Source organism: Bombina bombina, chromosome 2 (assembly GCF_027579735.1).
Source record: "Bombina bombina isolate aBomBom1 chromosome 2, aBomBom1.pri, whole genome shotgun sequence".
Classification (NCBI taxonomy): Eukaryota; Metazoa; Chordata; class Amphibia; order Anura; family Bombinatoridae; genus Bombina; species Bombina bombina.
The window spans coordinates 369,601,724-369,617,707 of record NC_069500.1 but is presented as its reverse complement, the minus strand read 5'-3'; the positions used below and the strand labels follow the sequence as shown (position 1 = coordinate 369,617,707).

At 41.7% G+C, this 15,984-nt stretch overlaps 1 protein-coding gene across 12 annotated transcripts in view; it reads left to right on the top strand.

The window, feature by feature from the left end:
* NCOR2 (nuclear receptor corepressor 2) overlaps positions 1–15,984 on the top strand; it is a 1,025,928-nt gene that overhangs the window by 891,149 nt on the left and 118,795 nt on the right. For all 12 annotated transcript variants that reach the window (XM_053701833.1, XM_053701839.1, XM_053701838.1 and 9 more), the window contains one exon: positions 804–947. In XM_053701833.1, coding sequence (XP_053557808.1) covers positions 804–947 — 144 coding nt within the window. The remainder of the gene's footprint in view (positions 1–803; positions 948–15,984) is intronic.

Here is a 15,984-nt window from a genome sequence, read left to right as displayed (position 1 = left end):
TGAATTTTTTTAGATATAAATACAACCTTTTCTAAAACTTTCCTGTTCATGCATCATTTTGCATCTCTTCTGAAAATTAATCGGAATTTAAAACTGATCTTGAAGGCAGGATCATTTGGAAATAAATTAACCTGTTCATAGGCTAGAGCAACTTCTATTTTACTTTGTTCAAGTCTCTTTATATCTTCATCTATCATCAGTTGCATTAATTCTAATGTATATTTTTAGTAAAATTGAATTAAAAAATTTAATTTGCTTGCTATTTGTAGAAAATAGTGTCACAGATGATTTGTATTTAAGTTCCGGAGTAAATGGTAAATGTGCAATAATAGTTTAGGTGTAAATTTACTGATTTTGAATGTCATTAATGTAATATATTTAATTAGTATGTAATGTTATTAAGTCAGCACAGAATAAATATCAGCAGTAGTTTGTTTTAAAAGGAAGAACAGCTAGAGGGCGCTAATAGGTTGGAACTTTGTTGTTACCTGTTGTGGATGGAAGGATTTGGGACTAAGCATTTATTGTTTGTTTTTATTTTTACTGTAATTTATGATACTTTGGAGAAGAGTTTTTTGCATATTAATAAATGATTAACACTTCTTTAGTGCAGCCTGTGTCCCTCTCTAGCAGTGATTAATACGTCATATGCGCCTACTTTTCTATTTTGAAGTGATACAATTTCTGTGGGTTGATTCCTCTTCTGACACCAAAGTGAAATCATTTTGCACAGTTCCACAATGCCAATAGTTTTAATGACTGTGGTTAAGTTTGAAAATCTTAACATCTTTGCATCTAATTAGGATATTCCACAGCGTACAGCCCTGACAGACTTGATACAGTGAGTCCCATGAATTCTCCATCCATGTCTCATGAGAAGGCCATCCGTACAGCTCTACTAGAAGCTGAAAATTTACGAGTGGACCAGGATCCGCGACAAAAACAAGGTGATTTAGATACTTCTATTAGATAGATAGGTAGATAGATAGATATACACACACAGCTTTATGTTGGTAGGGAAACTTTTTTTTCGATTTTCAGACTATGCTTAAAAATATGCTTTTTCAAAATAAACTTCTCCCTACCAATCTGCTCATGTGATTCTGTGCCATCAGCCTATGAAAGGTTCACAGCATACACTGATGTTTGCCAGGACATGCTGCTGCTTCTTGTACACTACTTGTCATGATCGGATGGGGAAGGAAGTGTATTTTGATCATACTGATAAACTGTTGTGTATTTTTTTTTTCTTCCCAGTTATAAAATAAATTGTTTTATATTAGTTTAATCCCCTTTAAGGGCAAACTGTTATTTGAAATGTAATCTTTCATTTGTATACCAAAGGTATTTTGGTACCAAATGATTGATCTCTCCATTATGAAAGGATCACATTGCTGAAAAGCCCTTATTTTATTAATATTCTATATTTGCTTGTGCACAAGTAGAATTGGCTAAACTGGCTTTTTTATGGTTGTCCTTTTTTGGGCAGAAGGGGGCAAAAATGGAAGATTAATATATGGTCCAACATGTGTAGAAGGAGAGTATTAGTTCTTGTACATAGTAGTTTTACATTATTTTAAAATAGTGTTTCACTGGCATCAAAAGAGTGATAAGAAAGAACACCCATTGCACTCTACTGTATATGTTGAAAACACAGAAAGCTTAAGAATACTCTAATGAAGGGGTATGATCCAAAAATGTTTAGTTAAAAAATATTTTTGTATCATAATATGCTACATCACAAACTCCTGCAATGGGGGAAGTATGATTGGTAGAACAGATGCAGTAGCATCAGGTGCCGAGTGTTGGGTGGCCCTATAGCAGGCAATCTGTACATTTGGTGTGAGCAGAATGTGCACAATCCTAATGCAGGGGGCAGGTTGCAGGGCCATCTTTCTGCTGTGCTATATTAGAGTTCTCAAATAATTTCTCTATGCAGCACAGCAGGCAGATTCAACATTAACTTGTCCTGCAATCTGTATACCTGCTCTGTCCCACATCTGCTGACAGATAATGTGCAGCAAATCAGGGCAGAGGTGAGAGGTCATGTCTCTCCTTGTCAACAACCGTGCTGCCTTTTCTTTTCTCTCCTCGCCTCTCCCATGTGATGTTGTCAGGGTCACATTAGCAACACAACAAGCTGGGTGTAATTTGAAGCCATAATACATAAGAGGGGTTGGGGGTAGACCCTTGGACTTCACAGGTCAGGGTTTGCCCTTGATGCTTTGAGTCAGGGGCTCTGCATGTTTAAAAGTTTATAAATAAATGAGCTGTACGTGTCCTAACTTTACCTACATAAACTACAATCCTTGGAATAAATTGCACAGCAAAGGGTACATACTCATATTTATAACAAGAGCTCCTCTTTGTTAATTGTAAAATGGTCTGACAGATAACTCTTTCTGTCCTACAAAATGTCTATGTAGGATTGCTACGTTCACAGTCTTTGTGGCGGTGAAAATGGTCCAGTCTGAGTAGTCCATATAAGAAACACACAGATACCGACATCATCAGGGAGCAATGCTGATCAGACTTTATAAGTATATCCTCACTCACTTATATGTTAACAGATCCTTGTGAATAATACTACAGATTTGGAAGACACTTGTTGTAGGAACTAAAAACACTAGAAGAGTGATTCAAGTAGGTGCTAATACTTAGGGGAGAGCATTGTACCCTTCTTGTCACACCCCCCCCCCTTCTTGGATACCTATGCTTTTTTTATCTCACTAAAGTGGGGGGGAAAACAACTCTGGAATTTTAAGCAAATACCGTTTTAAAGGGGCAAGTAATAAAATATATTTCATGTGCCTCCCTTTAATTATGGAGGCCACCATTTTGGAACCTGTGTTTCACTGCAGTTGCTGCACATATGCAAACATAATCTTAATGCTATGCTTATAAAACAATTGTGTTTCTTTAAAATAAAGTCAGATAATTCTGAGGCCTCAGATCACCTTATATTGCAAAATAAAGGGAAATCTGAAGTCCTTTGGAGCTTCTATCAATTAAAGTAGGTGAAGAGCTATTTAGTGAAAGGAATTTATTGGTAAATATATTTACAGTATAATTTTTTGTCATAAAGATACAAAGCTATTTCTTATTTTTCTCATTTATGGTATTAGTGAAATGTACTATGATGCGTGATTATCTGATCCTAATACCCTGAACTCCAATGCTTGCTGGTTTATATACTGGTTAACTAATTTTAATCAGAGCGTAATATTTTCAGTTTTTGTTTATTAGATTTAAAAAAAATCTCAATAGATTATTCCATTACTCTGAATATGTGACTTTATTTTGTTGATTTTAACTTTTATTTCTTTTTTTGCACTACATTTGTGCTGAGTCCATTACTTCCTGCCACAGCCCTACAAGTAGCAGCAGGCCTCTACAGGAAGGGTTATCTAGCCTGATGGCATAAAACCTCTGAATTGCCAAGAGCTGGTTTACTATAAAGTAAATTGATTAGATAACCTGGAGTCAGACTTGCTTGTTGCTTAAGTGGACCGATTGAAACTCAGACATCTTCCCCTATACTGTGCAGCGGTTTGTGCACAGGAGTGTTCATCTTGCCTAAAGATCTCTGGGGTCACTGAATTTTATATTCACTTTTGGGGGCTGTCTTTGACTCTTTGGGTCTTGTGTGGTCGCTTTTCTGGATTACACCTTTTTAGGTGTACTGGCCCTTTAAAATCCGCCGTACCAGCGTTAATCATGCAGAAAGCGTTCTAGTGTCAGACTAACGCAGGAGACGCTGGGAGCTGCAGCAATTACCACAGAGGAGGTGGTGAGGCCGCCATTGTTTCTCTCCTGTGGCGCTTGAGGGGTATTCCTGCCACATAAGAGGTGTTTGGCGCACATTCTGGATGGGATTCTCATCTGCGCTTCTGCTCACACAGTGTTGGCGTTGCTCGGAGCTGCCAGGACTGCTACAAGACCGTCTCTGCTCATTCCAGACTGTTTTTGGAGGCAGGGGGGGGTAAGCACATAATGCCGGAGCTCAGGAGAAACGTTCTGTCAGGATGCCAGACTGAGACGAGAAGTGCAAAAATAATCACACCTTTATTAAAAGCAAAAAATAATAAAAAGTCCACAAGTCAAATAACAAGCCAGGAATCAAAACCAGAACTGGTAGTCAGACGAGCCGAGTCAGGAGTCAAAGCGACTAGTCGGACGAGCCGGAATCAGGAACAAGGAGAACAGCAGAGTCAGGAACAAGCCAGGGATCAGGAACCAGGAGGGACGTCAGACAGCCAGGTAATACACAGGAGCTCTCACAAACAGGTCTGAGACAACTCAAGGGCAAAGCATACTGAACAGAGGCCCTTTAAATAATAAGTGATGACATCACAATTCTGAGACTGCATCCTATCTCACACGGATGGTGTACACCAGTCTGGCCATAAAAGGAAGTGCAGGAAATGAGCAGCATCACACAGTATGCACCAGAATCAGCAAGAGAGGTGAGTAAAATGGCTGCCAGCAGCACATGGCAAACAAAGCAAGGAAAAAACACTGACACGTTCACTCAGAATTGTGGGGCTATGTCTCACAGGGGGTGTAGTTTTTACATGTTGGTTTGTTTCTCTGTGTGGAGCCCTGATAGCATGATTATATTAACTTTAAACAGTTCACTCATTTTTTCTAATGATGTACTAAAGTGCAGCGATTATACATATTAACTGATATAAGAGGTTATGATGCCTTGTAGCTGTGTTGATTTGGCTTTTAGAACAATCTGTGCACTTTGTGAACTTCTCCATCTCTACCTTGCAGTAACTATTTCAGTGAGATAATGCACCATTTATTTATACCTTCATGCTGAGGTTTAATAGCTTCCTAATTTCCCTACCTTACAATTTCTATTCTGATAAAAAAAAAACTGCATTATTTAAGTGTACTTTTTCCATCTAATATGAGGAGAGTCCACGGCTTCATTCATTATTTGTGGGAAATACAGAACCTGGCCACCAGTAGGAGGCAAAGACACCCCAGCCAAAGGCTTAAATACCTCCCCCACTCCCCTCATCCCCCAGTCATTCTTTGCGTTTCATCACAAGAGGTTGGCAGAGAAGTGTCAGAAGATTTCGGAGTAGTCTCTTATGGAGGGTAGTACTCTCCGGGATGGGACTGTAGTTTTAAGTAATCCTGTCAGCCTCTCAGTGAGAGCATGGATGACAGTTAGAGTCTGGAGATGCAGGGAGAGTTTTTCTGCTGAACCATCCCGACTCATATTAACAGCTCCTTAAGCAATCAGCGTTGACAAGTTTCGCTACCTGATTTCTTCACTCAAGTCGACGGCGTTGATTCTGGTAAGATTATTTCATTTTTTTATATATGTAATGATAACGCAAGAAGACAGGATCACAGTGTGGCTCCTTTTATCTGTATTGAATCAAGGGTTAATATCTCCGGAAGGTGATTTCTGAATGTTGGGGAGTGATATATACATGATTGGTTTTTGTGTTTTTGCTGCGACGTGTGAGATGTGGCTCGGGCAATGTGTAACAGTCAGGCTTTTCCTTCCTTGGATTACTGCACAGCCTGTTTAGTTGGCAAGCTTTTTCTTGGCTGCAGGGGCGGTCCTGCGCGGCACTCCATGTGACCTAGTGTGGCTTCTTCCTTTCCTGACCGTCGGTTGCAGGAGGCGAAAGCGAATTTCTCTGTGGGCCTGGGTCATAGGAGGTGGTGAGTGCCCCGGCCATTGGGAGTATAAAGGTGCCATTTAATTCTTGTTAAAGTCCATATAAAAGGCTCAAGCTATGTAGGACTCTGATATGTTAGAGGGTACTCCCTCTTTACCTAAATCTAATGCTTGTGTATTGTGAGGAGGCTTCGGTATACCCGCCTGCTCAACTATGTTCCACATGCCTCAATAAGATAGTGTTATCTAAAAAAAATAAGATGTTTAGTACCCCTGAGCCGGCCACCTCTGAGGGCTCACCGTCCCGCGAGGTGCGTTCCCTACATTCATCTCTGATTACACATGCAGCTCCCCAGTGCACTTCTAATCCTCCTGCGGGAGGGGCCATGCTGCCGCCTGATTTTGCTGAGCTGTTGCAAATGGCGATGTCTGCGGTCTTTAGTGCTTAACCTCGCCAGGCTAAGCGCAAGCAAAAGGTTTAACCTTGCTATTCTTCCCAAGGGTCATCTACTCCGTTGGATGTATCTGAGACTAGATTATCCGGTGATGCAGAGGATTCCGATACTTTCGGAGGACTCTCTCTCACGGTCAGAATCTGCGGCCTTTAAACCTTCGGTTGCGAAGGAACCACACTTTAGGTTTAGGATGGAGAACTTACGCTTTTTATTAAGAGGTGTTGGCTACTCTAGAGGTTTCAGAACCGAAAGTTAATGGAGGAACCTTCTATTCCTAAGCTCGATAAGGTTTATGAGGAAAGGATAGTGCCCCAGACTTTCCCGGTTCCCGTAAAGATGGTGAATATGATTAAGAATAATTGGGAGAGACTTGGATTGTCTTTTTCACCTTCTTCTTCGTTTAAAAAATTGTTCTCGGTTCCAGACTCTCAGCTAGAATTGTGGGGATCTGTCCCTAAGGTAGACGGAGCTATTTCCATGCTCGCTAAGCGCACCACTATCCCGCTTGAGGATAGTTTGTCGTTTAAGGAACCCATGGATAAGAAATTAGAGACCCTGCTAAGAAAGATGTTTTAACACACGGGGTTCATTTTTCAGCCTGCGGTCGCTGCGGTGGCGGGAGCCGCTACCTATTGGTGTGACTGTCAAAAATGATTGAGGTGGAGACTCCCCTCAAGGAGATACAGGAAAGGATTAGGGGCCCTGAGGGTTGCTAATTTGTTTATCTGTGATGCTAATATGCAGATTATTTGCTTGAATGCCAAGACACATCAGGCTTTTCTATTCTGGCCCGGAGGGCTCTGTGGTTGAAGTCGTGGTTTGCTGACATGGGAAAGATTATTTTTGGTCCAGGCCTGGACTCTATCATATCCACGGTTACGGGGGGCAAGGGTGCCTTTCTACCACAGGGTAAGAAGAATAAACCTAAATCAATTTTCGTCCCTTTCGTTCAGACAAGTCCCAATGACAGCAACCTGCCGCGAACCTGAGCAGTCCAAGGGATCTTGGAAGCCTTCTCAGTCTTGAAATAAAACCAACCAGAGCAAGAAGCCCGCAGAGACAAAAATGGCATGAAGGGGCGGCCCCCGATCCGTCTCTGGATCTCATAGGGGGCAGACTATCTCTTTTCACGGAGGCTTGGATGAGAGATGTACAGGATCCTTGGGTTCTGGAAGTTGTTGCCCAGGGTTACAGGATAGGTTTCAAGACTCATCCTCCCAGGGGCAGATTCCTCTTGTCAAATCTATCATCAAAGCCAGAGAAACTAGATGCCTTTCTAGTGTGTGTGAGGGATCTCTCCTCTCTAGGAGTAAATGTACCGGTACCTCTAACAGAAAGGGGTCTAGGGTACTATTCAAACCTGTTTGTGGTACCAAAGAAGGATGGCACGTTTCGCCCGATTCTGGACCTAAAGTGCTTAAACAAGTTCCTGTCGGTTCCATTGTTCAAAATGGAGACAATAAGGCCTATACTGCCCCTAGTTCAAGTGGGTCAGTTCATGACTACGATAGACTTGAAGGACACTTACCTTCATGTGCTAATACACAAGGGTCACTTCAGGTTCGTAAGTTTCGCCTTTCTGGATAAGCACTTCCAGTTTGTAGATCTTCCCTTCGGGCTGGCTACTGCTCCAAGAATCTTCAGAAAGGTTCTGGGTGCTCTTCTCACGGTGGCGAGATCCAGAGGGATAGCAGTTGCTCCTTATCTGGACAACATCCTGGTTCAGACCCCGTCTTACCGGGTGGCAGAGGAACATTTGAGAGCCCTTCTCCTCCTTCTGCAATCTCATGGTTGGAAGATAAACTCAGGAAAGAGTTTTCTGGTTCCCAGTACCAGAGTGGAGTTCCTGGGCACAATAATCGATTCCATAGCCATGAAGATATTCCTAACAGTCCAAAGACATTGTAAGATTGTCTCCAGCTGTCTTGCCCTTCAATCCTCTTCAAGGCCATCAGTGGCCCGGTGCATGGAGGTGATTGGGGCTCATGGTATCCACTATAGATGTCATTCCATTTGCCAGATTCCACCTGAGGCCTCTTCAGCTATGCATGCTGAGGCAGTGGAACGGCGATCATTCGAACCTATCCCAACTGATCTCTCTGGACAACGGGTCAAGGGAATCTCTCTCTTGGTGGCTCTGTCCAGATCAGCTGTCTCAGGGGACATCCTTCCTCAGACCATCTTGGGAGATTGTGACTACGGACGCAAGTCTCTCAGGTTGGGGAGAAGTTTGGGGTGCCAGGAAGCCATAGGGCAGGTGGAATATCTTCTGATCAACATCCTGGAACTTCGGGCGATCTTCAATGCTCTGGGGGCTTGGCCTCTCCTGGGGTTGTCCAAGTTCATTAGATTCCAGTCGGACAACATTACCTCTGTGGCTTACATCAACCATCAGGGGGGGGAACGAGAAGCCCCCTAGCCATGAGGGAAGTTTCTCGGATTCTGCAGTGGGCAGAGGCCCACGACTGCTCGCTATCAGTGATCCACATCTTTGGTGTGGACAACTGGGAAGCGGATTTCTTTTTAAAGACACAATGAGTCCACGGATTTCATCCTTACTTGTGGGATTACGCCTCCTGGCCAGCAGGAGGAGGCAAAGAGCACCACAGCAAAGCTGTATATATAGCTCCTCCCTTCCCTCCCACTACAGTCATTCTCTTTGCCTGTGTTAGTGATAGGAAGAGGTAAAGTGAGGTGTTAGTTTAGATTCTTCAATCAAGAGTTTATTATTTTTAAAATGGTATTAGTGAGTGCTATTTTATTATAGGGTGTAGCCATATTCCTTGTCAGCCTCTAGAGTAGAGCTACAGGTGGCTTTAAAGCAATGGGAACTGGTGGGACAAAACTCTCACTGCGCCTCCCATACTGTGTTGCTGCCCTTTCTGTCATGGCCTAAGCTGGATCTAACTCAAGCTTCATCTTTTCTGCAGGACTATAGGATGGAACCAATGGACCTCTGAACCCTGTTGAGGCTGTCCTGCTGTCGGACAGCAAAAACGTAAGTGCAGCCTTTATTTCTCTACAGGAAAATTCCTCAGGGACATATTTATCTCAGTGAGGTTTTTCTGCACTTATGTATATTTATGGGATTTAGGGGCTCTGTCAGTAAAGAGCTTTTTTCCCTGACAGCAGGTAGCTGAGTCATGCTTGTATGGGGGACCAAGTCTCATTTACAATATGAGCAGGCTGAACAGCCTTTATTTCGACAGGCTGAAAAGGCACACCGAACAAGGGTTATAGACCATGTCTAACAGCTACTCATTGTATGGTACATAGTGAGAACAGGGGGTTTCCCTCCCGGCGCTTCTGTGTAAAACTTTAATGGCGACCGGGAGACGTTTGTTTACATCCACGATGGGCGGGTTTAATTGCAATACTATAGATTGACCGTTTGTTACGGTAAGACTGTTCTTAGAGGCAGCAGGCTGAACAGTTTTTATTTGCCCTACTGTTATATTGTCACTCCCGGTGTCTTTGCATGTTTGATGGTGACTGGGAGAAAGTTGGCGTAGCAAGGAGTGGAGGACTTTATTTTTTTTTTTTTACAGGATCTAGAGACACTTCTTCCTCCTTACAATGGTATTCAATAGCAAGGAACGGAGGTCTCTAGCTTTGGAAGGGTGCGCTTTGTTTTGGGCACTTCCTTCAGGTCACTTCCGGTTCTCAGAAGTTATTGTACACATATTTGTCGCAATTGTTGCTTTCCAAACTTTAACAGGGTCATGAAGGATGTATATGATTGCTGTTTGTGAGTCTGTTAACAATGGCCACAAATTTCTCCTACAGTTTCCGTTGAAATTTTATGGCCCACATGCAGTGCCCTGCGTTTCCTTCATACTCCACTTGGGGGTTACGATGCATTCTGGCTAGAGGAACTGCTATTCTAAAAGGTTCCTCCATGTTACTGAGAATCTCAGTTTCAGATGGATTTGGTACCTTAGGCTTTCCCTATATTTACAAGACTGTTTCCCATAGCCGTTTCAGCTAAGAGGCTGGACAACATTCCTTAGGGAGGAAGGAATAGTTTCAATTCTCTACAAGAACTACCCTTAGAGGATAGTCCTATGGACAAAATTTAGTAATGGGAAACACATCAGGGTTCACAAGGGCAACCATCTGTGTACTTTGCTACCGTCACTGGTGTGATGGCATATTGGTTTAAGGCTATTAGTCAGTAGTTTCCCTGGATAAGATCCAGGACTGGATAAAGCTTTCAATTGTTTAATTCCTTTATTTCAATTTCTTCCCTTCCAGTTATCAAACTGGGAACATAGGTGATTCTGTTTCAGCTCTTGGAACCTTATGGTTTGAGCCTTGTTTTACGGATATATGTTCTAAGACTAAGATTTTGGTGAACATATTGGAACATGCCCCGGTCCAGGATGGGATCTTGTAGGGGGCTGATTTTCCGTTTTCGATCAAGTTTGGTTTTGAGCTCAACTGTTTTCCTCTCTGAGGCAGTTTCTGCTTTCAAGATTGTCTGAACATCAGACAAAGGGAGAGATGTCCTTACACTGCGTAGGAGAGTTGTTACGTTACCCAGACTGATGGCTCAGCATGCTAAGGCACTGTAGCTGAGCTCTGTAAAAACCTGAGGGTTGCAGGTTCAATCTCCGGTGAGGTCCGCTCAACCTTTTATCCCTCTAAGGTTGATTAAATGAGCAGCGCCTTGTGTCACTTTAAAATTCCGTTTGTTCGTTCCACCTCAGACCCATGCATCTTCAGGCAATGGAACGGAGACTATGCAAGATTGTCTCTTCAAATAATTTGGTTCAGGAGACAAGGGTCTCTTTTCTATGGTGGTTGTCTCTGGATCTCCTATCCCAGGGACCATGATTTAGCAGACTGTGTACTCAAGTGGAATCTGTTCTTTTTATAGACTTCCTGCAACTGAGAGTGAGCTTCAAGGCTCTTCTGGTCTGGCCTCAGGTGGCTTCGGCCCAGTTTCATTCTTGCTATCTGTCGGCGATCCATATCCCAGGGGTGGACACTTGGGAATCGGATTTTCTGAGTTGACAGACTCTTCAATCGGAAGAGTGGGAACTCCATCCGGGAGTATTCTCCAACCTGGTTTTCAAATGAGGTCGGCCGGAATTGGACCTCATGGCATCTTGTCTTTGCCGGGTGATGGTTCAAATCAAATAGGAGAAGGCATCAGTGATCCTCCTCGCTTTTGCGTGGCCTTGTAGGTTTTGGTATGCCGATCCGGTGAACATGTCATCTCTGCAACCTTGGACAATAAGGTGATATGCTTCCATTGAGGAAGGACCTTTTAATTAGGGTCCCTTCTTCCACCCAAGTCTAGCTTCTCTGAAGCTAATTGCTTGGAGATTGGACACTTGATCCTATACAAGCGAGGTTTTTATACAGCGAGGTTTCTTTGATTCGGTCAATAGATACCTTAATTCAGGCATGTAAGCCTGTAACTAGGAACCAATGAGATAATGTAGCCTAGTGGTTGGCTTTGTGAGTTTTCAACACAAAGGTTGTTGTTTCAAATACGGGCGCTGGATGCCAAATTTTTGTAACCAATAGCAATCCATTGAGATATTTAAAAGTTTACCATAAGATAAGGCATACATATCTTTATTGGTGTGAGTCCTAGGGTTACTCATGGAGTAGAGTTAGGATTCCCAGGATTTTGTATTTTCTTCGAGAAGGCTTGGAGAAGGGTTTTTTTCAGCGAGTTCCCTAAAGGGTTAGATCTCTGCTTTATCTATTTTATTACATCAGAGTCTGGCTGATGTCCCAGTTGCTCAATCCTTTTGTCAGGCTCTGATTAGAGTCAGGCCTGTGTTTCAACCAAGTGCTCCTCCATGGAGCATGAATTTAGATCTTAGAGCTTTTCAAGGGGTTCCATTGGACATATGCATTCCATTGATACTGAATTGTTATCTTGGAAAGTTTTATTTCTTGTTGCCATTTTTTCAGCTGAGTTTTTGGCATTCAATATAATTCGCCTTACCTTCTTTTTCATTCGGATAAGGTGGTGTTTTGTACTAAACTTGGTTTTCTTCCTAAAGGTTTTTCAGCCCATTCATTAGGAAATTGTTGTTCCTTCCTTGTGTCCTAATCTTTCTCTCAGAAGGAACGTCTTCTGCACATTTTGGACGTAGTCCGTGTTTTTCAAAACTTTTATTCACAAGCGACTAAGGACTTTCGTCAATCGTCTTTTCGGTTGACATTTTTTCTAGAGAACGTAAGGGTCAGAAAGCTTCGGCTACTTCTTTCCTTTTTGTTGCAGAGTCTCATACGTTTTGCATGTGAGCTTGCTGGACAGCAGCCTCCTGAAAGATTTACGGCTCATTCCATCTGGGCTGTTGCTTCCTCATGGCTATTCGAAGTCAATGCTTCAGTTGGGCAGATTTGCACAGCTGCAACTTGGTCTTCTTTTCAAACTTTTTCTAATTTTACAAATTTGATATCCTTGCTTCGGCTGAGACTGTTTTGGGAGGAAGGTTCTTCAAGCAGTGGTGCCTTCCGTTTAGGTTCCCTGTCCTGTCCCTCCCTTTTCATCCGTGTACTATAGCTTTGGTATTGTATCCCACAAGTAAGGATGAAATCCGTGGACTCATCGTGTCTTTAAAAAGAAAAGAAAATTTATGCTTACCTGATAAATTTGTTTCCTTTTAGACACGATGAGCCCACGGCCCGCCCCGGTTCTATAGACAGGGTATTATTTTTGTTAAACTTCAGACTCCTCTGCACCTTGGCTTTTCCTTTCTCTTCTCTTGCATAATCCCACAAGTAAGGATGAAATCTGTGGACTCATCATGTTTAAAAAGAAACAAATTTATCAGGTAAGCATACATATCTTTTTCTCAGCAGTCGTTTCAACCCATGGAATGGTCTCTTAACCATGAAGTATTTGAGGAGATTTGCAACAGTTTGGGGACTCCGGAGATAGATCTCATGGCGTCCAGACTCAACTTCCAGCCACCCAGATACGGGTCGCGGTCCAGGGATCCTCAGGCAGAACTGATAGATGCCTTAGCAGTGCCATTGGGATTCAACCTAGTTTACATATTTCCACCGTTACCACTTCTATCTCGGCTATTCTTTTTTTTTTTTTAAATAATTTTTTATTGAGGTAATAAGAAATAACAATAGAACAAACAATATGTCCAGGTACGTAGCAGAGATAATAAAAAAAAAAAAACACTAGTACATTTCTCATACAAAAAATAAATGTAAGCTAAAACATTGGTGTGCTAATAAAACAATTGTTCTCACGATATCTAACTCGTAGTGGTGCCATATATACATATGAATAGTAGAATCACAGTTGACATGCGTTATAGCGCCACTTCTGCCACCATGAAGAGAAAATGCAAAACAATATATAAGAAACATAGGAGACTGGAACATATATCTGTGGAACCTCGATTTTTATATTATATAACTAATTATCCCTACCTCGAGATGAGACATACTTTATAAACTATAAATGATAGGAGGTAAGGGATTGACTTTTATCCAACCTCTCAGAGGTCTGAGTGTATGGGGGGGGGGATGCAGCGGGCAAGAGCCGCTCGAAATAGGAGGAAATGGAGGGCGGAGCCAGCCAGGATGCCGGAAAGATAAAGATTATAGGGCCATTCATCTTAATAATTAAAGGGGCTCTAATTTAACATCAGCAAAATAGTCATAAATGTATATTGACCAACATACAATACAATACATCTTAGCTAAATATTATGCTGGGGTTCATCTGAATGCAGCACCTATTAAGCTGATTCGAGTCACTCTACTCCTCTATTTACGCCTTAGGTATAATCAATCTAGGTCTAGGAGATGCAAAAGTAAGGGTAGTTTCCTAAAAATAATGGAAGCAGGGGAGGAGATTTAAATATATATGAAAAGCAAAGGACTGCTATGTGAACCCCTCTCCTGGGGAAATGCCAGCTATCGGCGATGTGGGAAAAATGAGAAGGGGTATGACCCGCAGGTAATAAATGCCGCCGGGAAAGGGAGGAGAGGGGTCAAATAGAGGTAATAGATGGAAATAACATGACAGTTGAAAAATAATATAAAGGACAGTGCGGCATGTATATAGTGTGAGCCTTATAAGGGATGTTCCCCATATATGAATTACCAAATCCAAAACTAAACATCAAATAAGCAACTTTAGACATAGGACTAAGATATTAACATGCTTGGAATAACTATAAATAAGCTAAGTTTATATAGTACAGTGCTAGTACAGAGCCATAAGACAATAAACTTTGCACCCCTAGTGCTCCAGTTAACTTGAGGCATATAAACAGAGACAATAACCTAACTGTTAGTAAATAGGTATGGTCCTAGCTATTAAAAGTTTCAACTTCCAGTGTATATGTGAGAGAGCATCTCCTGTAATTTGACAATGGGAACTGGAAGTTGGAGTAACTAGATACCTGGTGTCCCAAATAAAAGTTCCCATGAGATAGGTTGTGTAGTAGTGTAAGAATGGAAAACAAATGATTACAAATTTTCTGTATGTGCTCATACACGCATATAGGCAATAATATAAAGAAGACATGGATAAGCTATTGTACAAATAAAAGCGGCCAGGTTGTGAAATAATACAGGGTCAAAGGTAATACTATCTAAGGACACCGCAATATTATTAGATCTAGTGGCTCCACATATATACTCGATTTTAGAGGAATACATGTAAATAGATTAGCATATAGTTCGACTGAAACCTTTTAGCAAGGATTATAACATAGCTATATAGGGTAAGACAATACTTTTAGATATTATCATCTAGAAAGTGTAATTTCTATCCTATTGTGAGTTAAACACATAAAATGACATATACGACCCTGGGTCACGTAGGATATGAGATGCTACAAAGAGTATTCATAAGCTAGCTGTGTGTAGTAGTGGAACTGTAAATGACACCAAGAGACCTAAGTGCCCATTATCAGCTTTCAGATACCAAATCTCAACAGTTTTGCGTATAGAGAACACAAACTCACTGGTGGAACTGTCTGTCTCTCAGGTGCTACAGTAGCAATTCTGACTCTTATGTCATAATAAAGTCCTCTATACCCTGCTAGGTTGTAATGTAAGTTTAGCAATATGAGTACATAACAGAAGAGCATTATTGAGGCATACTAAGTATGCCTGTCATGACCATATATTATATCTCTTGCATTAGAAAGTTATACACTCTGTGAAGCCCATAAGTGGAAATTCTTGTTGCTTCATGTTTAGAACCTATATACTTTGTTCGGACCACATAAGGTAAGACAGCGATTCTCTATAGACTAATGGTAAAAAAAGTTATGAATACATTACTATATACGCATATCAATAACTAAATAGCAGGGTCTCAAAGTATATTAACATAATAGTACAGTGCAGTACAGTGTGAAAAAAATGTAATCTGCTATTTTAGAACTGCAATACATAGAGTAACTATTCTATGGAACATTTAAGGCCTATTACATAAAGGAATAAAATAACAGTGTTAACATTAGAACTAAAGAAAAGGCTGTGCTTATGTAAGTAAGTAGTCACAGTACTTCCCATTAACAAAAAGTACCATTAAGCTGGGGTAAATGTTCTGGAGCATATAGATATTTAACCATTGCCACACCTGATCTTATACAGCACGCTGAAATCTACCTCTCAAACTATAGACAGTCAGAGCATGAGCTACGCTGGGTGTTTAATAATGGCTTGCAGGGTCTGTTCAGCAGCACGCTTCTTCCGTTAGCTCAGGATAGCCTGAGAATCAAGCATGAATAGGGGAACCTCCCTGGATCCCATGTCAACCCTTCCAGAACAAGCGGGCAAAAGTAAGTCCACTCAAGCCGCACTTGGGTAGAGGAAATAGTGAGCCGGCTCCTTTCCGTAGTATGGAACCGTAATATCGTCTTGGGGATCGTAAAC